Here is a 24,482-nt window from a genome sequence, read left to right as displayed (position 1 = left end):
GTCGAAGAGGAAGTTCTGGGCCAGCCAATCGCTGCCTGGTTGGCCTGGAACGTCCTATCCGACGTTAGAATTGACATCGGGTGGCGAAAACTGGTCGGCCCGGCGCTTCAGCATCCTCTTTACGGGGAAGGGAAGCAGGGAGAGCTCAGAACTCGGCGGTGGCCTGTTCCCCTATGGCGGTGGTGGCGGCTTGTTCCCCAATGGCAGTGGCTTGGGGGAGGGCATGGAGAAAGAATGAAAGGGGGGTAGGGAAGACAGAAAGAAAGAAGGGAGACAGAAAGACAGGGAGACAGACAGAAAGGGGGCATGGAGAGAGAAAGACAGAAAGAAAGGGTGCATGGAGAAAGAAAGAAAGGGGGCACGGAGAGAGAGAGAAAGACAGAAAAAAAGAAGAGGGCAAGGTGAAAGAAAGAAAAAGTTGAGGGAGGGAATGAGGTCTGGAAAAGAGGAAGCATGCAGGAGGCTGAAAGAAGGGAAGAAATATTGGATGCACAGTCAGAAGAATAAAGTGCAACCAGAGACTGATGAAATTACCAGACAACAAAGGTAGGAAAAATGATTTTATTTTAAATTTAGTGATCAAAATGTGTCCGTTTTGAGAATTTATGTCTGCTGACTATATTTTGCACTATGGCCCCCTTTTACTAAACCGCAATAGTGTTTTTTAGCGCAGGGAGCCTATGAGCATCGAGAGCAATGCAGAGCATTTAGCACAGCTTCCTACGTTAAAAACCGCTATTGCGGTTTAGTAAAAAGGGAGGAGATATATTTGTCTATTTTTGTATAGTTATTACTGAGGTGACATTGCATAAAATAATCTGCCTTGACCTCTTTGAAAACCCACGGAATATAAATGATAAGTAACATTTTCTCTGCGTACAGTGTGCTTTGTGGGTTTTTTAAAAAAATTTTATTGTCGGTTGATCATTTTGACTTGGCCACAAAGGTAAAGGGGAGGGAGGGAGGGGAACTGCTGAAAAACATCTAGTAATCCTTGCAGGCTTGACTGTGCAGGGAATTATTTTTGTAAAATCATGTTTTGTTATGTGACTGGCATTATTTAGACTTTAATTTCTATGAATGAATAGAATGAAAATGATATAAAATTGCTTGCTTGTTTTTATGTGCGTGCGCTGAAGGGAATTGGAAAGAGAGTGGGCTGAGGACGCTGAACAGAAATGGGGAAGAGAGAGTGGGGAGAAGACGCTGATTTATAAATTGACAATTGTACAGAATATTGTTTCTTTTTATACTTTAATATAAGTTCAGTATAAAACTATTTGAGGCTTGTGTGGATGGGATCAGATGGTTTGCAGGGACGGGACAGAGGCGAAGGCAAATTTTTTCCCCGTGTCATTCTCTAGGCTCTGCCACAAATTGATTTCAACTACGTGCGGGCGAGCGGGATGTCAGTCGGGTTGATGTAGCTGTCGTAGCACAAGTAGGCGCGGGGTATGGCTGTCAAAAGAAATCTTAATCGTTATACTGCTGATCTTTGGCTCTTTTGACTAATAAGTTTGCCTACCATTGGTCTAGGCGCTTACCTCAAAGTGGTAGGCACCTAACAAATTACCACAATTAAGTGCCATTTACAACCATGCTAATTTACAAGATGCTAATTATCAATTATCAGTGGTACTTTGGGCTATATTAACTAAGCAAACCGATCAAGTACCGATCGGTTTACGAACCCTTAACGATCAGATTTCCATCCAGCCCGATTCACTAAGGCCTGTAGCGATCCGATCCCGATCCTCCCATGCAAATTAGTAAAACCCCATGCAAAACAGCCAAGCGATTGATTCACTAACAATTGCTTGGCTATTTTGAGTCAGGTTTTACTAGTAGCAAACCCGACTGCTGCAGACCTGTCATTAACTGAGTTACCGTCAGGTCTGCAGGCTTTTTGACAGGCCTGCCTGTCTTTTTTATTTATTTTTTTCCATGGCATAGATATTTTGCGTGTGTTACACACGCAAAATATCTGCCCCATAAAAAAAAAGAATAAAAAAGACAGGCAGGCCTGTCAAAAAAATATGTACCCCCTCACTAAAACGTGCCCACCAAGCATGGCCGCCCACACCCCGACCTTCTCGGCCCTGCCCCCCTCCCCTTCCCCCTCCGACCTGCACAGCCCACCCCCGGCACGAAGGAGGGGTGCTTGGTCCCTCCTGCTCCTAGTCCTCCCACTCTCAGGCCCATGCCTGGTCGGCCCAGGTGGTCAGGCCCGGCCTACCCACCCCGGTACCTTTGCAATAGTTTGGAGCAGGAGGGGTGCCTGGTACCTCCTGCTCCTTCTGCCGCAAAAGAAAATCCATCTTCAGGAGCAGGAGGGGTGCCCGTACCCTCCTACTCCTACGACGATCTTCAGGAGCAGGAGTAAAGTCTTCCTGCTCCTGCTCCCCAGGGCCACCGCTGCGCAATAGCGGCCTTAGGCCCCGCCCCGGCACATCATCTGATGCACGGGGAGAGGCCTAAGACCCTGATTGGCTGAGGCATCTCAGCCAATCAGGAACTTCCTTAGGGAGGAGTCACTTTAAAACCATGGGCTTGCACTGCAGGGAATGGTGGCAGAGAGCAGGAGAGTCTGGGAGCAGGCAAGAGAGATCTGGGCTGGGCTGAGCCCAGACAGCAGTGACAGGAGGCTGCTTCTCCTGTCACTACTGTCAGGGTGTGCGCATGAGCGGGGATTGCTCTGGCCATGGGTAGGGGGCGTGCTAACGATCGTCCCCATTTGCATGCAGGCCTTTACTGAATCAGTCGGAAACGGATCGTGCATAGTTTGGAGGTTTAGTGAATCCTGCCCTTTGTGTAGTGCTTTGAAAATGAGCCTCTGTCAGTCTTTAACAATCACAAAATAAAAATGCATTGAAGCATACACATCACTGGTTAGAAAAATCTCCACCTTAATCAACAAGCTATTATATTTAAAAATATATATATTTTGTTTTTATTTTTTTATAAACTTTATTGATTTTAAAACTAATAAACAGTACCAAACAAATAATAAATAGTAGGTATTACATACAATGCACTATTATCTATACGGGTAACTTATATATCATTCAAGATTTTCAATACATATATCAATTAATAATACATTTTAGCACAATATATGATTTAAATACATCTTAAAGTTACCTAAATGCCACCATCAGTATTTATTTATTTCCCTCCCTTCCCCCCTTCCCCCAGGAGCTTATAAACTGCAAAACTCATATGTTTTGGTCATGCTCAACTGTTCAGGCCTTTTGGACTAGTCTTTTCAACTTTAATGGCCATATTTGGAGAATGCATATCCGCCCTTCGCCTGCAGTTCTGTTTGGTGTTCCTCCCTCTCATCATCCTTGAAAGCCCAGCACGAGTGCCTTTCTCAGATGGTCTATTCTAACTGCATTAAAATGTATTTTATTGAAATGGCTGGAGCCAGATGCTCCTCATATATCGCTGTGGAGGACTCAGATGATCCACTTACTGACTTGGGAATGCTGGGGTGCCCCGGATCTTTCCACTCAGTGAGGTCTGCGTTTCACGTCCATATGGGAACCCTTCTGGTCTACTATGACTCCCCTGGCCAGGAGTCACATTTTGAATTGCTGATTGTGGTGCCTTCTTGTTCCTGTTTTCCTTTGTCATCTTGCCGTCAATTGCTCTTGGTGGTTGTATCTTGTTGGTGGGAGACTCTGGAAAGGGGGAAGGGATTTCTGAAAATTGAAAATGTTTTTTGAGCACTGTTTCATTGGCTGAACACTTTGTATCTGTGACCCGAGGGTCTTCCCAGAATAGACTGATAACACAGTATTAGCACTTATCTTTACTAAAAGTTCAACTGGATTCTTACTTTCCATTCTGCTCTAGTTTACTTATTGTAACTTTTTGAATAAGGTGGATTTTTTTTTTTCCTTGCCATTGATGTATTTTCTTCAGTTTATTTTTATACTATAGGTTTTGAGGTCTGATGGCGCTTTTTCCTGAAGTCTTTTTTTCCTCACTATTAATCTTTTCTAAGTTCTTCTGGCTTAACTGTAAATCTCACACACAGGCTTCTACTGCTTAGTTAAGAGCTGGTATTTGGTGATTTTCTGATTATTGGACAGCTCATCCCTATTATGATTTTTGTGGTAAATGGAATTTTAATTTTCCTCTCTTAGCATTTCATCGTCTGTTACTGCATCCTGTCTGGGTGGAACAGAGTGTACTCTACCACTATATTTCCCCCATTGTGAATGTAATTTCTTTCCCTAACGATTCCATTTTGTGTTTTACTTCCTGCAGAACTTTATTCTGTGCCGTCCTTAACGCAAAATGCCACCCCTCCATCAAGTTAATGTGTCCTATAATTTCAATATAATTTTGTACTTTGTATAAAGAATTTAAAGTATGTTCTTAATTGTATTCACAGCATGCCTAGCAGTAGAAATGAGTAGTTGAAATTTCTGCTACTTATTTAAATGCATCTGGGCTGTTTCTGCATTTATCACTTCTCTTTTGGGATATTCTAACTTCTCCCTTATGCATTGATTATTCTTTGAAGCTAGCTTATACCCAGCCAGGAGGAACTGTTGGCTTTGCCCCCATGACCTAGTTTAAAAGCTGCTTTTTCTTTCTTTCTTTTTTTTAACATTAACACTAGCAATTGTATTTTACCATGGTTAAAGAGAACCCATCCTTATGTAATAGTTTAAATCTTCCCCACAACATTGCCAGTTCTTAAGATAAGTCCCATTTACAAAGCCGTGGTAGCGATTCCTGTGCAACAAATGTGACATAGCCCATTCAATTCCTATGGGCTGAATAGCATTTGCTACACTGTGACTCACTATTGCAGCTTTGTAAAAAGAAATTCTATAAAAGGTACCTAAATATAGGCACCTAACTTACCCCCTCTTTTACTAATGCATAACGCAGGTTTTAGCGTCAGCGGCAGAACTGCTTCGACGCACATAGAATTCCTATGAGCATTGGAGAAGTTACCATCACTGCCGGACCTAAAACCCACGCTATGCTTTAGTAAAAGAGGGAGTTAATTGGCGTATTGGCTTCAATTATGTGCTTTAATAAGCATAATTGAAAAACAAATTAATTGAATGCTAGGGACCACCTTGGTGGGTCAGCATTCAAGAAAAGGATCTGGGTGTCGTCATAGACAATATGCAGAAGCCTTCCGCCCAATTTGCGGCGGTGGCCAAAAAGGCAAACAAGATGCTAGGAATTATTATAAAAGGGATGGTTAACAAGACTAAGAATGTTATAATGCCTCTGTATCGCTCAATGGTGTGACCTCACCTTGAGTGTTGCGTTCAGTTCTGGTCTCTTTATCTCAAAAAGGATACAGCGGCACTAGAAAAAGGTCAAAGAAGAGCGACCAAGATGATAAAAGGGATGGAACTCCTCTTGTCTGAGGAAAGACTATTTTTTATTTATTATTTATATAAAAATTTATATTTATATAATTATATATTTATATAAATTTATAAATTATATTTATAAATTTAAGAGTGTTGTTTTTTTAACAACTGAACTATGTATGTTTAACATTTTATGCTTGTTACTATGGAAACCATATAGGTAATATATATATATTACCTATATGGTTTCCATAGTAACAAGCATAAAATGTTAAACATACATAGTTCAGTTGTTAAAAAAACAACACTCTTAAAAATGGTTGCTAAACATAAAAAATCTTCAAATCCAGCTTGAATATAAAATTTCAACTCAAAAAGCCTTCACAAACAGTTGGGTGCCCTTCAGTTTGGATAGGAGATGGCTAAGGGGAGATATGATTGAAATCTACAAAATCCTGAGTGGTGTAGAACAGTTACAAGTGGATCAATTTTTTACTGCATCAAGATTTACAAAGACTAGAGGGACACTCGATGAAGTTACAGAGTAATACATTTAAATACAATAGGAGGGAATATTTTTTCACTCGGAGAATAGTCAAGCTCTGGAACGTGTTGCCAGAGGATGTGGTAAGAGCAGTTAATATACAGTAGCTGGTTTTAAAAAAGGTTTGGACAAATTCCTGGAGGAAAAGTCCATAGTCTGCTATTGAGACAGACATGGGACAGTAGCAAGGAATGCTGTTACTATTTGGGTTTTTGCCAGGTACTTGTGAATTGGATTGACCTCCGCGAGGACAAAGATACTGGCTAGATGGACAATTGATCTGACCCAGTAAAGCTATTCTTATGTCCTTATGATAGGCCCCTATCTTCTTAGGCACAATTCTACATAAGATAGGTGCCTTTCTTATGGTGCCAAACTCCAAAGTAGGCGTGTTTAGGGGCGGAGAAGGACTTAGGCGCCATTAGACACGATTCTCTAAAGTACATAGGCACCTATAATGTAGGCTTTTAAAAACCTTTTTTTAAAAAAAAACATACTTTTTTTTTGTAGTTCGAATATTCTTTATTAAAAATTTTCAAGTTACAGCAAAAGAAAAAGAAAGAAAGGCATCGATATCCTTTCCATTTCTTACTTGATTTCCCTTTTTTTAGTGTAATGTCATTTTTATTAAATTAGAAATTAAAAACAATCATGTACAATAGATGAATGCAAAAGTAAACAAGTATAACAGATGAATACAAAAGTAAACATGTCTTAAAGAAATTGCATGAATTACATGAACACAACTGTATTTCAGATACAATAATAATAGAAGAAACAACTAATTAACTAACTACCCTTCCCCCAAAACCCTTCCACCCACCCCACCTCCCAAGACTGCATTAAAAAAAAAATTAAGGTCTACCTAACAATACACGACTGCGAGCAGTAGGGGGTCAATGTATCTAAAAATGGTTGCCAAGTTACAAGTAACATTCTACCCTATTTTTATCCCAATCAGAAACAGACATAGCCTCCATGAACACAAGATGTAACATGTGAGTTCGCCAGTGACCATGTCAGGCCTGTAGGCTTTATCCATAAATAGAGAATAGCTTTTAATTTCAAAAGAATCACCCTTTTCAAAAAAAACCTTTATAGCCCTTAGGTATCGGGTGTTGAATATCAAAAATCCAAAATAGGCTATAACTATTACAATGCCACATACGACTGACTTTGGAAAAAACCACTGACCAAAAACTGTGAATCAAAGGGCATTCCCAGAACATATGAGATAATGTCATTTTGGGGTGACCACGTTTCAGACAAAAACCCACAGAGATAATTGTTGTTTGATAGGCTCGCCAAGGCACCATATACAAGTGACAAAGAAATTTGTATCCCATCTCAAAATAAAAAAGGTCAGGCAGTAGACTGTGCAGCAATGACAAAAAAATTTAAGGTGAGTACCTTGTAAATTTATCTGCAATTCAGCATTCCAAACACAGGCCACTTTATCATAATCCATCAGGGCAGAAAATTCCAGCATTGAATGTCTAAAGTACTTTAAAGGTACCATCGACTGAGCCTCCAACCAAAGCACCTCTGATAAAGTCTCATTGATTTTTTTTTTTAATCATTTTTATTATAAAGGGTTCAACAGGATAACAGTAACAACACTGAGACCAAAAGAGCTTCAGCCTGACGGGAGAGGCTGGTTTCCCTCTGTTGAGTCTCATTGATTTTTTTAACACAAAAATTTGGAGTTCAGTGAGGATACATAATACTTAATTGGAGATATGAGAAAATATCTAAATGAGGCCACCCATATTCAGTACGCAGCTGAGAATAGGTTAGCAGAGTACCATCATCTCCAAGAATTTGATATAAGTAAGTAAGAGTCCCCTTTCTATCTGCTCTAAAACCATCTACTACAGGCAGTCACCAGGTTAAGAACGAGTTACGTTTTTAAAGCTGTTCTTAAGTCAGATTTATATGTAACTCAGAACTTGTAGATTTGAAGATTCTTGCTACTCACCTCTGCTTCCAGCTGACAAAAGGGCCAACTGTCCCTATCAGTGTTCCCTCCAAGATACAGCATGCACAACTACACACTGTTCTTTTTTTCCATGAAAGTTTATTAAGATTTTGAAAAATACAAGAGAATATAAAACTGAAACATCAATGAGGTTCGCAGTACATCAGTGCATAGAGTTACAATATCTGTTTGTATGCTTACATTCAAAACAAATGGAACCAAGAGAATTGATATGAAGCAAGGTTTCAACATTAAACACTGCTGGAAAATGATTGCAAATATGTCTGCAAAGGAGACCAGTGTCTATTGAAAAAGACTGTGGTTCCAAATTTCTTGGCAAGGACCAATTCATATTTGTAGTAATGTAAAACTGATTGCCACCAATGATGTGAGGAAAGAGAGCATCATTCCTGAATCTGCTAGAGGAGAAATGTAGGAGCCTGTGCCACTGGAAATACAGCTCAGTGAAATCAAGTGAAGCCTCAACTGTGTTCTTAAGTCAGGTGTCTGTAACTTGGGGACTGCCTGTATAGCAAATCTGAATAAATAATGAACAAATAAAACAGGCAACTATCAGAAAAGGTGCTGGTGTTAAGCACTTCCAAGAAAAACAAAAAACCTGTTTGTTTCCTTTTTCCAGTCAAGCATGGGACACATAGCTAGTCAGCATGCACGGCTCCAGTACCGCTAGATGGAAGAAGCAGGAGAATGGAGAAACATGAACAAACTAGACCAGAGCGAAAAGTGTGTGCCCACAGAATCAAATCTACTGTTCATGAGCCACTGCTGCCATCTCGACCTTTTCCCATGGCACAGCATTACTGACTTTTCCCACATTGACAGCACCCTATATGATTCCACTATCTTTCTCTATAGTTCAGTGGTCTCAAACTCGCGGCCTGCCAGGTCCTGTTTTGAGGCCCTCAAAAGTAAAATAAAACAGTTTCTTGATCATATGTCTCTTTAGCTATAAATTACAATATTATTATTAAGACTTATCCAAAAGGAAAGATTTATGAACTATAAAGAGTTTTACCTCATGCAAAATTGTCATTTCTTTAATAAGACATTAACTATTTTTTTCTGCGGCCCTCCAAGTACCTACAAATCCAAAATGTGGCCCTGCAAAGAGTTTGAGTTTGAGACCACTGCTATAGTTTATGCTAAAGCCACCGTCCGTCTCTGTTTAGGCTGCCTCTCCCACTGTTGAACTTGAGGTCAGCCAGGAGAGAGCAGCCAATAGTGACACTGCCTCTTGATCACAAAGGAAAAACAAATATACTTTGGGCCAGTAGCAGTTGTTGCATCTTTGCCATCTATGTCATGGAACAGCATCACTGTAAAATAATAGTGCAAGAGATACTATTAACTTGTACTGTAAACTGATTGCTTGTTATACTTCTGCTGTGCAAGGGTGAAGGGGGGGACTAAATGTGGGGAAGGAAACTAAGAAGAGGATATAAAGAAGAATAGGAAAAGAAAACCTGTGAAAGACCATAAAGCGGATGTAGAAAAAAATATTAAACTAGTAGTCTGACTCTTCCATGCACAATACGAAGAGAGGAAAAGAAAGTACACACCAAGCAGCAAAAGAGAAAAAAGCACCAAGGAACTCATGGAATGGGACAGTAGATTTCTCTTTGTTAAATGACCCAACACAGGCTGTGTTTCAGCATAAATGCATGCATCAAAATGAAGCCAGGTCTCAGTAAAGCAGATACCGCATTTCCCCCAAAATAAGACACTATCTTATTTTAATTTTTGGCCCAAAAAAGGCACTAGGTCTTATTTATTTTCATGTACAATCGCATCGTCGGCAGCACAGGGCCCCATCGCGGCTTTCTCACACCCAGGCGTTCCTTTGCTGTGTTGCTGATGATGTCATCATCAATGCGGCAGAGGAATGCCTGGACATGAGGAAGCTGTGATGAGGGTCTGTGCTGCTGACGATGCAGTTTGTTATAAGGTACTGTATTTCAGTCTCGCGGTTGAGGTTTGGATGGGTGGGGGAGATGGAAGAGTCGCAGGGGGATCACTGCTGCCGCCGGCGACTAGGAGGCTTATTTTCGGGGGTAGGGCTTATATTAAGACCTACCCCGAAAATCATTCTAGGGCTTATTTGGGGATAAGTCTTATTTTTGGTAATATATGCTTTACTCCTCCCAATAAAATCAGAAATAGCTGTTTTATTCCTTACTGAATGGCAATTTATTAAAAGACAATTGAAATTATTACACATTCTCAAAGATTTCTGCCTACTATTCTCTAATGGAACAGAATGCAAATATCTAACAGGCTTCAAATCCTCAGAAATCTGACTCCGAATAGGCCTATTGCAACCAAAACAGGAATAGAGCTCATATTCAGATCCAGAGATATTTAAATGTGTCAGTCATATCTCCTCTTTCTCATCTGTCTTCTAAAGTATACGTATTGAAGTCTACAAGTCTATCTCTATATACTATATGATGAAGACCACTGACCATTTTAATAGCCACCCTCTGGACCAACTCCATCCTAATGATCATCCTTCATGATCTAACGGTCCCACAGATTCCCTTACAGGCTAGATTTTCTGCTTCTGATGTACCTGTTACTATGAGTTTTTGCCTCTGTTTCTCTTCATATTCTGTTTTAGTCATCTTCTCGTTTATCAATGCTTTGCATCTAACTTGCCGGTGTTTATGTTGCTTCTTATCTATTTCATTCAGATCCATTTTCCATTGTTTGAAAGATGCTCTTTTGACTTTAATAGCCTCTTTCACTTGACCTTTTAACTATGCTGGCTACTGTTTGCTCTTCTTTCCTCTTTGGAAGGGTATGTGCTGATCCTGAGGTGATAATCACAATCTGAATATTTTTTTTCTATGATGTGCTTTAAAGAGGATAGCTCCATTTGTGATACAGAACTTGAGGTGTATAGTTTATATTGAGATTATGTTCAATCCTGTGAGAATCTGGACTTTAATCCCCACAAAAGAATTTGTTGAATGATGCTATCTATTATAATTGTGGTATTACCTGGTAGCTGAACAAGCTGGAGAAGAGTTTCTTTATATATGAAAGGTACTTACTGCTGTTTTAAAAATGGGGTTGCAATAGTGGGTGTGATGTATGGAAATGTCTGATTTGTCTCATTGTTGCTATCCCAAGTATTTTTTCTGGAGATGCCAGTGTACATGGGAGATAGGTTTTGTTTACTAAGCACAGTCTCTGCTCCTTGGACCAGACAGAGCTGAGATGATACTGTGAAAGCAGGATTAACAGCCCCAGAAGTGAGGAAGTCCTAGCCAGTGTTAAACGGTGACAGTTTTTGATCAGAAATTTCTAAAGCAGCCTGTCTTGATATTGATAAAAGCAATAAGAATCCGTAAGTGGTTGTAAATGGAAGTTCATTGTGCTGCCAGTCCAAGTTTCCAAGTTTATTCATCATTTGATGTACCGGTTTTGAAAATGCTTAGAAAGTTAAATAAAAACAAAATCAAATAAAAGAATTCTAAATAAAATCATAAAGGGGATTACGTGTCAAATAATACTGACTGAGACAGAAGGGAAAAGGGGGATGGGGAGGTAAAAATACATTGAGATTGAAAATAAAAAGAAAAGGGAAAAAGGGAGGGAAAGTACAATAAGATGGGGTTCGCTTTGAAGGAAGCGTTTATCATTCGCTGCCTGGCATGTTTTGAATTCACATAATAACATAGTAGATGACGGCAGATAAAGACCCGAATGGTCCATCCAGTCTGCCTAACCTAATTCAATTTAAATTTGTTTTAAAGTTGTTTTTCTTCTTAGCTATTTCTGGGCAAGAATCCAAAGCTCTACCTGGTACTGTGCTTGCGTTCCAACTGCCGAAATCTCCGTTAAAACCTACTCCAGCCCATCTACACCCTCCCATCCATTGTAGCCCTCCCCAGCCCATCCTCCACCAAATGGCCATATACAGACACAGACCGTGCAAGTCTGCCCAGTACTGGCCTTAGTTCAATTTTTAATATTATTTTCTGATTCTAGATCCTCTGTGTTCATCCCACGCTTCTTTGAACTCAGTCACAGTTTTACTCTCCACCACCTCTCTCGGAAGCGCATTCCAGGCATCCATCACCCTCTCCGTAAAGTAGAATTTCCTAAAATTGCCTTTGAATCTACCACTCCTCAATCTCAAATTATGTCCTCTGGTTTTACCATTTTCCTTTCTCTGGAAAAGATTCTGTTCTACCCTTCAAGTATTTGAACGTCTGAATCATATCTCCCCTGTTTCTCCTTTCCTCTAGGGTATACATATTCAGGGCTTCCAGTTTCTCCTCATATGTCTTCTGGCGCAAGCCTCTTATCATTTTCATCGCCCTCCTCTGGACCACTTCAAGTCTTCTTACGTCCTTCGTAAGATACGGTCTCCAAAACTGAACACAATACTCCAAGTGGGGCCTTACCAATGACCTGTACAGGGGCATCAACACCTTCTTCCTTCTACTGGCTACGCCTCTCTTTATACAGCCCAACATCCTTCTGGCAGCAGCCACTGCCTTGTCACACTGTTTTTTTGCCTTTAGATCTTCGGACACTTATCACCCCAAGGTCCCTCTCCTCATCCATGCATATCAGCTTCTCTCCTCCCAGCATATACGGTTCCTTCCGATTATTAATCCCCAAATGCATTTCTTTGCATTGAATTTTAGATGCCAGGCATTAGACCATTCCTCTAACTTTTGCAGATCTTTTTTCATATTTTCCACTCCCTCTTCGGTGTCTACTCTGTTACAAATCTTGGTATCATCTGCAAAAAGGCACACTTCTCCTTCTAACCCTTCAGCAATGTCACTCACAAACATATTGAACAGGATTGGCCCCAGCACCGAACCCTGAGGGACTCCACTAGTCACCTTTCCTTTCTTCGAGTGACTTCCATTAATCACCACCCTCTGGCGTCTGTCCAACAGCCAGTTTCTGACCCAGTTCACCACTTTGGGTCCTAACTTCAGCCCTTCAAGTTTGTTCAACAGCCTCCTATGAGGAACTGTATCAAAGGCTTTGCTGAAATCCAAGTAAATTACATCTAGCATATGTCCTCGATCCAGCTCTCTGGTCACCCAATCAAAAAATTCAATCAGGTTCGTTGGCACAATTTACCTTTTGTAAAACCAGGTTGCCTCGGATCCTGTAACCCACTAGATTCAAGGAAGTACACTATCCTTTCTTTCAGCAGCACTTCCATTATTTTTCCAACAACTGAAGTGAGGCTCACCGGCCTGTAGTTTCCTGCTTCATCCCTATGACCACTTTCATGAATAGGGACCACATCCGCTCTCCCCAGGAATCACTCCCATCTCCAGAGATTTGTTGAACAAGTCTTTAATAGGACTCGCCAAAACCTCTCTGAGCTCCCTTAGTTTCCTGGGATGGATCCCGTCTGGTCCCATTGCTTTGTCCACCTTCAGTTTTTCAAGTTGCTCATAAACACTCTCCATGAACAGCGCAGAATCTACTCCATTTTCTCGTGTAACTTTGCCAGACAATCTCGGTCCTTCTCCAGGATTTTCTTCTTTTAACACAGAACAGAAGTATTTGTTTAGTACATTTTCTTTTTCCTCATCACTCTCTATATATCGGTTTCCAGCATCTTTTAGTTTAGCAATTCCATTTTTCATCTTCCTCCTTTCACTAATATATCTGAAAAAAATTTTGTCTCCCTTTTTTACATTTTTAGCCATTTGTTCTTCCGCCTGTGCTTTCGCCAGACGTATCTCTCTCTTGGCTTCTTTCAGTTTCACCCTGTAGTCCTTTCTGCACTCCTCTTCTTGGGGTTTTTTCTATTTCACGAACGCCAACTCTTTCGCCTTTATTTTCTCCGCCACTAGTTTGGAGAACCATATTGGCTTCCTTTTTCTCTTGTTTTTATTTATTTTCTTCACATAAAGGTCCGTAGCCATTTTTATCGTTCCTTTCAGCTTAGATCACTGTCTTTCCACTTCTCTTATGTCCTCCCATCCTAACAGAGTTTTCTTCAGCTACTCTCCCATTGCATTAAAGTCCATACGTTTGAAATCTAGGACTTTAAATATCGTGCGGCCGCTCTCCACTTTAGCCATTATATCAAACCAAACTGTTTGATAATCGCTACTTCCCAGGTGAGCACCCACTCGAACATTAGAGATACTCTCTCCATTTGTGAGGACCAGCTCCAATATCACTTTTTCCCTTGTGGGTTCCATCACCATTTGTCTGAGCAGAGCCTCTTGAAAAGCATCCACAATCTCCCTACTTCTTTCCGATTCCACAGATGGAACATTCCAGTCTGCATCCGGCAGGTTGAAATCTCCCAACAGCAGAACCTCCTCTTTCCTTCCAAACTTTTGGATATCCACAATCAGATCCTTATCAATTTGCTGTGATTGAGTCAGAGGTCTGTAGACTACACCCATGTAACACTCATGAAAAATTTCATCTCAAGTCTTGTATGTACCTTTGAACATAACATAACATTGTGCTTATAGACCAAGTAACCAGAAGTTCAACGCAGTTAACAAAAAATTAATAATAAAATAACATAAAGAACTATTTGGCCAAATACTTTGAGAAAAGATATGTTTTCAACAGGGTTCTAAAGTGTTTGTAAGAACAGGCTCTACGTAACAGCGGTTGAAATTCTTTGTCGTAGGAAGCTGCCTGAAATGCTAATGTATGATCCAAGAATTTCTTACTTTTACAACCTTGAAACAATGGAAAAGTAAACAGGGCATGAGATCTTCTACTGTGTTTGTATTTTGAAAAGGAAGGTTTTTAATTTTGAAATGAATTTGTCTATGGAGGGTTCTATTCTGATGTCTAACGGGAAGGCGTTCCACAAAGAAGGGACAGTGACTGAAAAAATAGTTCTACGGGTTGTGTCCAGTAGGTACCCATTCCAATTGAACAAGGAACAGCAGGTTAAAAATAATAAAATGTAAAAATTATGACATAACCTCAGGAAAGTTTGGAAAGGAGGGAAAAATTAGCATTCAAACCCATACAGTTCAATAACTGGACACCTCAAGGTAGGCATGATGTTGTTCAACTCCATCTGTGTACCAAGATGCCATTCTACTAGCAAAGAAGAAACTGACACTCCTAAAGTTAGGCACAAACTGTTACGTTAGGTAAATAATACTTTTTTTTTTGGTCTGGCAATTTCCTTCTATGTTCTCTCAGGGTTTCCGCAGCTGGCATCATGCTTATTGCTTGTTTCCTTCTACTCAGTCAAACTTGGCCTCTACCAGGGACATGATACTAGGAGCTTTCATTCATAACTAACTAAGAATTTTCAATTTTTTTTTTTTTAAGTGATGCAACTTTTTTTAAATTCTTTATTGATTTTCAAATTTTGACAGTGCAATACAACTATATTAAACATGAGCATTATACATAACGCACTTAAAATACACAAAATTAATACATTACCAATCCTTTTCTCCCTCCCTTCCTCACATAACTATTACATTGCATATGCATATATTATTGCAATATTATAGATAAATACTTTTAGAAATCCCAAATACCTTCCCATCCCCCCCCCTCTGGATGTGTAAGGAATCTGTAAAAAGGGAGATACCTGACATTCATTGCAATTCAACATATGCAGTCAATGGGCTCCACACCTTATTGAATATCATACTAGACCCCAAACACTCCGCATTCATTCTCTCATATTTATACATGGAACAAATATTTGCCTACCAAAATGTGTAATTCAGTCTGTCTAACTCTTCCAGTTACATATAATCATCTGGTGGAATTTTCAATTTTTAATTCTTATTCCTTCCCCTTCCATGCCTAACCATTTTATTAGCAGTGCCCACACACCATGATGCCAGTGTAGACACATGTTCCTACTCTGCCCCCCACATGAACCTCGTATCTCCTTCCTCAGGCTTTGGCCCGTGTCTGGAAGGCCTCTGCGCATGTGTGGACGTCAATGCAATGACATCACACTCATGTGCACGTACATGTGATGTGATTCTGTCAATGTCTAAGCATATGCAGAAGCTCTCCAGAGGCAGCCCCGAACTCGGGACCTTCCAAAACCCAGACAAACTGCTGGGTTTTGAAAATCCCTCCACGTACCCAGATAGTCCTCTAAAAAGAAGACATGTTTGGGTTTTCCTGGACATTTGATAATTCGATATACAAGTCCCAAGCCCTTTTCTAGGAATACGACAACACAAAATGATCACAGTGGGTACTCTACATGCTTACGGTTTTTCTAATCGACTGCACTTATCTTTCTTCCTTATTGAATTTTTAAGAGCATTTTAGCCGAAATTTATGCATCCACTTTAAATATAATCAGAACAGAAAATAGCACAGTACAATTTTCATTCTTGTAATTATAACAGTAGGAGGAGTGCAATCTCCTTCTACAAACACAGTAATCAGGAAAAGCCTTATGTTCCTGGTTTGCTAATAGGTACTATATTGGCGAAGCAAGAGGTAACATATTTATCGGCTGTTTTTTTTTTTACATATTCATTTGCCTGCTGGCTACTTTTGTGTAACAGAAAAAGAGAGACACTGAATTCCATAAGGGTGGCAGATAAAGAATATTTGGCTCATTCTGTCTACCCAGTTATGCCCATTTGTAATTGCCAGCCAGAGAGCCTTACCTAAGACAGTATTTTGTTGTCTACTTCTTTTGTGCCCCACCATGCTGGATAAAGGAACATTCATGATCCCCTTTTCAGTTCATATTGAGCATCGCTCCTCCAAACAGGAAATGAGGTCTATGTATTCAGCACTCTCTAAAGTTAAAAGGGAATAGATTCCGTACGAACGTAAGGAAGTTTTTCTTCACCCAGAGAGTGGTAGAAATCTGGAACGCTCTTCCTGAGGCTGTTATAGGGGAAAACACCCTCCAGGGAATCAAGACAAAGTTAGACAAGTTCCTGCTGAACCAGAACGTACGTAAGTAAGGCTAGACTCAACTGTTCTTTGACCTAAGGGCTGCCGCGAGAGTGGACTGCTGGGCACAATGGACCACTGGTATGACCCAGCAGCGGCAATTCTTATATTCTTTATGTCAGTGTTCTGCCAGGCCGTCTTAAGTAGGACCATTTAATGTGCAAGTCTTAAATAGGTAAGTTATTTGCTATTTTTAGACAGCTATTCATACAGTCCTACTTAAACATATAATATTATTCAGATAGCAATGGCTGGTTAAATTGCTTATTCAGGGCTATCCAGCCATTTAGTGCTGCTGAAAATGTCTGGTTAGCACCCAAACCAAAACGGACTATTTTGGAGACGGAGTCAGCACTTGGGTCCTCTTTTACTAAGCCACATTAGAGGTTTCTACTGCGGCCTGGGGTGCTAAATTCTCCAATGCTGCAACAGTGCTCATACCAATTCTTTGAGCCTCAGAGCATTTAATGAATGCTAAAAGCCGCAGTAGAAACCACTTTCATTGCTTAGTAGAAGTATGTGTGTGTGTGGAGTGGGGGGGGGGGGAATTAGCAAGTTAAATGCCAATATTCAGCACTTAACTGGCCAAAATAATGATATAAATAGGACCACATAAAAGTCGGTCTTAACTTTAGCCGGTCTTAACCTAGCCGAATATTGCACTAATCAGCTATGAGTTATGGGCATAAGCTTGTTTGCGGTTTTAACTGAGTTTTTTTTCCATTTGGGACCCCTGATGAAGGTGTATTTCCCGAAACATGGACCGTGTTGGGTCCATTGATTCGTTTGCCTTTAGGCGATGTGTTTTTAACCGCATTTTAAGTTCAATTTTAACCAATAAACTTTGCCCGCATCATTGTACGTCAATCTGCAGTTTTTTCTTGTTTTGGTTTGCTCTTGTACATTTCTGGAGACCTCACCTTCAAAAAGATATACCGTATTTTCACGCATATAACGCGCGCGTTATACACGATTTGTGCATAACCGTGCGCGTTATATGTGTGAACGCATTTTACAACTTTTTTTTTTCAATCCGATCAGCATCCCCCCTGCGAACCAGCATCCTCCCCCCCGCTCGCGTCAAGAAATCTGGAAATTCAGTGTTGAAACTCTGATACGGCTCGACATTGAATTTCCAGGTATAACACCTGCAGCAGTTAGCAAAACGTTGAGGACCACCAACTGAAAATTGACTCTAAAGCTTTCTGTTCTTTAAGAATATAATCTCTTTACCCTTTTCTTGATCATAAATCATTAAAAACATTACCTCACATCTTGATCATTATTAGATCGGGCCATTGTAATTCTTTGTTAGCAGGTGTGCCTTGTATTTAGCTAAAACAAATTATGTTCCTAAAAAATAATACAGTAAAGATGTTTTATAACTCAAAGCAGGTCATGCCACTCCTCTGCTTGTTAAACTGTTCTGGTTCCCCATCACCTCCAGACTAAAGTTTAAGATTTTAAGATATACTCATTCATTTTTCTGAGGTAATTGTGTGATTGTCTTACATAGAATAAGAAGTGACTGAAATGGGTATAAGGAACACCAAAGTGTGCAGCCTTAACAAGCCAAAGAAGGGCCTAAAGGCCTTTGGTGTGGCTTGATGGAACACTGAGATTAGATATATCAAAGAATTTGATTAATAAGATTTGTTTGAAAGGCAATTTAAACTATTCCTTTTGTTATTATGGCAATGTAAAGTGCTTCTATTATTTGAGGGTTTTTTTGTGGTTTATGTAACTGGTCAACAACCAAACTGTCTCTCTGAATTCCTTGACTTTGTATAGTCAACAGTTACTTAATATGATTAATGTGACCATTCGTCCCGTTTTGAATGGGACCATCCTGTTTTTAGATCACCCGTCTCGTTGTCCCCACGCACAGCTTCGGGATGCCGAAATGTCCCTTTTTTCAGAAAGGGCGTCCCGAAGCTGTGCGTGGTGACAACAGGACAGGCAATCTGCTTCCCCAACATGACACAGCAATAGGTCAGATGCATGCAGTAACTGCACAAGCCTCTCCTTCCCCCCCCCCCCCGACATCAATTTCGACGTCAGAGAGGAAGTTCTGGGCCAGCCAATCATTGCCTGGCTGGCCCAGAACTTCCTCTCCGACATCAGAATTAACGTCTGCTGTCAGAATTTATATCATTTTGCACTATATTTAATGGGATCCAGGGGGGTCCGGGGAGTGGAGGGTGGTGTCCTATCCCATTTTGAGGAAAAAAAATATATGGTCACTTTAAGTATGATGGATCTGTGATGAGAGTTACCTGTTATGGGTATGCACAATTACAGCATGTTAAGATCTATAAATAGAATGTTATGGCTGTGTCAGAAATATGTAAAGTTGTTGCATTTGCAGGTTAAACAGTTTGAATTATCTGAGGATTCTGCTTCTATTTCCATCTTTCTAATTAATGCTCAGTGAGTCGAATCAAAGATTGAGCTGCCATTTGTTTCATTTGCGATATGCATATTGATATCATTTGTGTTACTGACATTTGAGTGCCAATGATCAAATACTTTTAAATCTGTTGTGTGCCTAAGGGTATGTCTGCGGGCTGCACGTCAAGTAAAAAGGTTGATAAGGAGTGGGAGTTTTAATTGTAATCAATGTAAAGATTTTATATTATCTTATTTACAATGTTCCTTGTAATATGGATGAGCTATTTGGGGTTACCTTTTTGTCCTTGGTGGATTTGATTTTTTTGTCACTCCCCGGAGAGTATAAGAGAACATCTTTTGTTAGCAGAAATAAGAAGCTAAACTTTTCCAACTTCATACTATGAGGTGTTTTTTTTAATTTATTTGGTGTTACTTTTCCTTTGTCTTTGGAGGTAGAGTTTCTTACTGCTATAAAGGCATTGAGTTATACCAAATGAGAAATTTTCTAATCCATTGCAAAGATCATGCCCTTGATTTTAGTTCTTTTCCCCCTAAAGCTTAAAGAATGGTCTGAAATTTAGCAGCTAAAATGTAATGCTAAGAAATGCAAGGTCATGCATGCATTTGGGCTGCAAATCCCGAAGGAACGTTACAGTTTAGGGGGTGAAGAACTTATGTGCATGACAGAAGAGGAGGACTTGGGTGTGATTGTATGTGGTGATCAAAGACAGAGTATGGCGCAGTGTGGCTGCTCCTTGTGACCCAGCGTTGTTCAGAGAAAATTGCTACACTTTCTTCACAGGAACAGGTCAGGTTATTTGCGGTTTTATCATATCCTCTAGAGCAGGGGTGCCCAACACGTCGATCGCGATCGACCAGTAGCTCAGGAAGGCAACGTGAGTCGATCGCAGAGCCCATCCCAGGCTCCGTGATAGACTCGTGTTGCCGTCCTGATCTACGGGCGATCAGCCTGCCTCTCCAGTGTTCTCCCTAGGGCCTTTTAGCTGGGCAGTCCGCCCAGCTGTCATCTGCCGCTGCTGAACATTAAAAAAAAAACAACAAAAAAACGGCTTGGAGATTTCAGCCCGTAGCGAACTTATGCTCTGGGCTCTAACGTGTGCGTGCCGGCTTCTCTTCTCTTCCCTCCGAAACCGGAAGTTATGTCCGGGGGGGAGGGGAGAAGGGAAGCCGGCACGCACATGTTGAGAGCCCTGAAGCAAGCGTTCGCTATGGGCTAAAGCGGGAGACAGGTTAGTGAAGCATTTGTTCTTCTTCCTGCCGGGTCCTGCCTACTTCTGTTTCCGCGAAGGCAGGACCTGGCAGCATTTCCCCCAATAGGTTGATCACGATCTTGAGCTGATCAGCCTTCCTCTTCCCAACGGCAGAATTGACGTCGGGGAGAGGAATGCTGGTTGGCCGAAGCAGGGAGAGCTTGGGGCCTGTTATTGGTGGCGTTTGGGTCCTGATCCCCGATGGCAGTGGCAGTGGCTTGGGGGAGGGCAGGGAGAAAGAAAGAAAAAGGGCAGGCAGGGAGACAGAAGGAAAGAAGAGAAACAGAAAAAAAAGAAAGGGAGGCAGAGAGAAAGAAAGGGCAGGGAAGAGGAAGGAAAAGTTGGGGGAAGGAATGAGGTCTGGAGGAGAGGAAGCATACAGGCTAAAAGAAGGGAAGAAAGATTGTATGTACAGACAGAAGAAGAAAGTGCAACCAGAGACTCATGAAATCACCAGACAAGGTAGGAAAAATGATTTTATTTTAAATTTAGTAATCAAAATGTGTCTGAATTTATATCTGCTGTCTATATTTTACACTAAGGTCCCCTTTTACTAAACCGCAATAGAGGTTTTTAGCGCAGGGAGCCTATGAGTGTTGAAAGCAGCGTTGGGCATTCAGCGCAGCTCCCTGCGCTAAAAACTGCTATCGTGGTTTAGTAAAAAGGGAGGGGGTATATTTGTCTATTTTTGTATGGTTGTTACTGAGGTGATAGTGCATAGAGTCATCTGCTTTGACCTCTTTGAAAAACTCTGGAATAGGAATGATAATTAACATTTTCTATGCGTACAGTGTGCTTTGTGTTTTTTTTTTAAATTTTATTGTTGGTAGATCATTTTGACTTGGTCATTTAAAAAGTAGCTCGCAAGCCCAAAAAGTGTGGGCACCCCTGCTCTAGAGTTTTATAACAGAAAACTGCGAATAACATACAAAAAGTTATTTGCAGTTTTTCTGTATTCACTGACTTGTTAATCTCCTGTCACCGCGAATACGGAGGGAGAAGTGTATTCCAGGAAAAGAATCAGGAGTAGCAAACAGATGGTTCTTCAGTCCTGATTTAAATTTAGGGCAAGAGAGTTCAAGGTGCAGGTGATGATGATGAAGACTATAGGGCTCCTTTTATCAAGGCACGCTACGGGAGTTAGCGCGTCGGACATTTCATCACACGCTAACCCCCCGCGGAAAGCCTAAAAACTAATGCCTCGTCAATGGAGGCGTTAATGACTAGCGTGGCAGGCGGTTGAACGTGCGGTATTCCGCGCATTAACCGCCTACCGCACCTTGATAAAAGGAGCCCATAGACTCTTGAATCAGGAGAAAATATGATGGTCTGGCTTGCCACTTCAAACTATTAAAGAAATCAAAGTAGAATTAGGATAATGCTTTAAAACTGTGCCCTATTGTGCTTTATACCAGTTGTTTTTCCTCTGTTTAGTGGACCTGCTGGAGCTAAATTCAACCCGTGAGATCTTCAGGCAACACAATTTGACAAAAAATGACCAGCTGCTCACAGTTCCAGATGTGATCAACTGTCTCACCACTGCATACGATGGTTTGGAAGAGAAACACAAAGACCTGGTGAATGTGCCACTCTGTGTAGACATGTGTCTCAACTGGCTTTTAAATGTATTTGATACGTAAGTGGACATAATTTTCCTTACTTTGCTTGCTTCTTTAAGGCAGTGATTCCCAACCCTGTCCTGGAGGAACACCAGGCCAATCGGGTTTTCAGGCTAGCCCTAATGAATATGCATGAGAGAGATTTGCATATGATGGAAGTGATAGGCATGCAAATTTGCTTCATGCATATTCATTAGGGCTAGCCTGAAAACCCGATTGGCCTGGTGTTCCTCCAGGACAGGGTTGGGAACCACCCTCCTTCTCCTTGAGGGCCGCAATCTAGTCGGGTTTTCAGGATTTCCCCAATGAATATGCATGAGATTTATGTGCATGCACTTCTTTCAATGCATATTCATTGGGGAAATCCTGAAAACCCGACTGGATTGCGGCCCTCAAGGAGGGACTTTGAGATCCCTGCTCTAGCCTCACTGTGCTAAATATACTATTTGAAAACCACACAAAGCAAACCGTTGTAGAGCTTGTTTTTTTCAATTGCACTTTCATTAAGAACTATTATTTATTTAACCCAGGGGTGTCAAAGTCCCTCCTCGAGGGCCGGAATCCAGTCGGGTTTTCTGGATTTCCCCAATGAATATGCATTGAAAGCAGTGCATGCAAATAGATCTCATGCAGATTCATTGGGGAAATCCTGAAAACCCGACTGGATTCTGGCCCTCGAGGACTGACTTTGACACCTGTGATTTAACCCCTACCCCCACCTTTTACAAAACCGTTGAAGCATTTTTTAGCGCAGACCAGTGCTCTGAATGCTCTGCGCTTCACATTTCAATTTTCTCACTTGGAAAGTGATCTTCTTGATTTATGTCACTTCTGCTCATTGAGTGAGTGAACTTCAAGTGCTGGATTGTGACCCACCTTATTCAATCTTTCATCATGACAAGGTGCTTCTAAGAACTCATCCTAAATTCCTCCTGAAAGTAGTCACAGAATTTCATCTTAATCCAAAGCCTCATTCTCATCCTGGGGAAATAGCTCTTCACACATTTAACTGTAAGCATGCCTTGGCTTACTATTTACAAAGGACTAATCCACACAGGTCTTCACCTGATCTGTTCATCTCTTTCAACCCAAACAGATTAGGAGTACCTGTAGCCAAATGAACTATTTCCACATGGTTAGCAGCTTGCATTTCTTTTTGCTATGTTCAGGGTGGGCTGCAGCTCAAGGGTCATTTTACAGCACGCAAGGTCCGAAATATGTCAGCATCAGTGGCTTTGGGTTTTTTTGCATTACAGTCCCATTGAAGTTGTTTGCAAAGGAGCTACTTGGTCCTAGAAAATGACATGGGGAAAAATCTGTCCCCGTCAACAGACCACCGTCCCCTTCACTGCCCTGTACCAGGCGTCCCCTTCACCGCCTCGTCCCCACAGCATCCATACAAGCCTCAGTACTGCAATATTTAGCGTATTCCTTCCTTATAAATGAAAGTTCTGGCTGCTGAACTGGTGAAAGAGATGTTCGGCTGGCAGGGCTTTGTTTATACATTTTTATCAAACAACTAATATACTACTTTATCCTAAAGTAAAAAAAAAAAAAAAAAGAAAGATAATTTTTTTTCTACCTTTGTTGTCTGGTTTCTGCTTGCCTCATCTTCTCATTCAATTCCTTCCATCCACTGTCTGTCTTCTCTCTGCGCCATCCATTTGCTCTGTTACTGTGCCTCTCCCTTCACCCCCCCCCCACCCCCAATTGGTCTGGCACATATCTTCTTCCCTCCGTTCCCCCATAGTCTGGCATCTCTGTCTTCTTCCCTTCCAGCATCTACTCCCCACTCTCTCTTCCCCATTCCCTTCAGCATCTTGTCCCCACTCTCTCTTCCCCATTTCCCAGCGTCTTCTCCTTACTCTCTCTTCCCCATTTCCCAGCGTCTTCTCCCCACTCTCTCTTCCCCATTTCCCAGCATCTTCTCCCTACTCTCTCTTCCCCATTTCCCAGCGTCTTCTCCCCACTCTCTTTTCCCCCATTTCCCAGCATCTTCTCCCTACTCTCCACCATTTCTCAACATCTTCTCCCCACTTTTTCCACCCCACCTTCCACAGGTACCTTCAGCTTCAGTTTTTCTCCACCCCACCTTTCTTCCCTTTCTCCCTCCCTGCCCCTTACCTTTGCTGCAGGCAATTTCTAGATATGTTTCCTACCAGCAGTCGGAGCGTTGAAATCGCATGTGGCTGCAGAAAAGGTCGTCTCTGTTGCAACTTCCGGTTGCATCAGAGATGACCTTTACGGCAGCCACGTATGATTTCAGTGCTCCAGCTGCTGGTAAAGAAACACATTTAGAGAAATTGCCTGCCGTGAAGGTAAGGCAGGGAGGGAGATGTGATTGGGCTCAGGCGGCAGCAGCGGCGATCAGGGTGGAGGGAGGGAGATGCTTTGGCA

General features: G+C 41.3%; 1 protein-coding gene across 3 annotated transcripts in view; it reads left to right on the top strand.

Moving 5' to 3' along the window:
• Nucleotides 1-24,482, top strand: part of UTRN (utrophin) — a 1,286,828-nt gene that overhangs the window by 1,041,821 nt on the left and 220,525 nt on the right. For all 3 annotated transcript variants that reach the window (XM_033935605.1, XM_033935603.1, XM_033935604.1), the window contains one exon: nucleotides 21,901-22,102. In XM_033935605.1, the coding sequence (XP_033791496.1) occupies nucleotides 21,901-22,102 (202 nt within the window). The remainder of the gene's footprint in view (nucleotides 1-21,900; nucleotides 22,103-24,482) is intronic.

The sequence above is a fragment of the Geotrypetes seraphini genome, chromosome 3, assembly GCF_902459505.1.
Source record: "Geotrypetes seraphini chromosome 3, aGeoSer1.1, whole genome shotgun sequence".
NCBI classification, from domain to species: Eukaryota; Metazoa; Chordata; class Amphibia; order Gymnophiona; family Dermophiidae; genus Geotrypetes; species Geotrypetes seraphini.
Note: the sequence above shows the minus strand (reverse complement) of the source record. Positions and strands in the feature narration are given on the sequence as shown.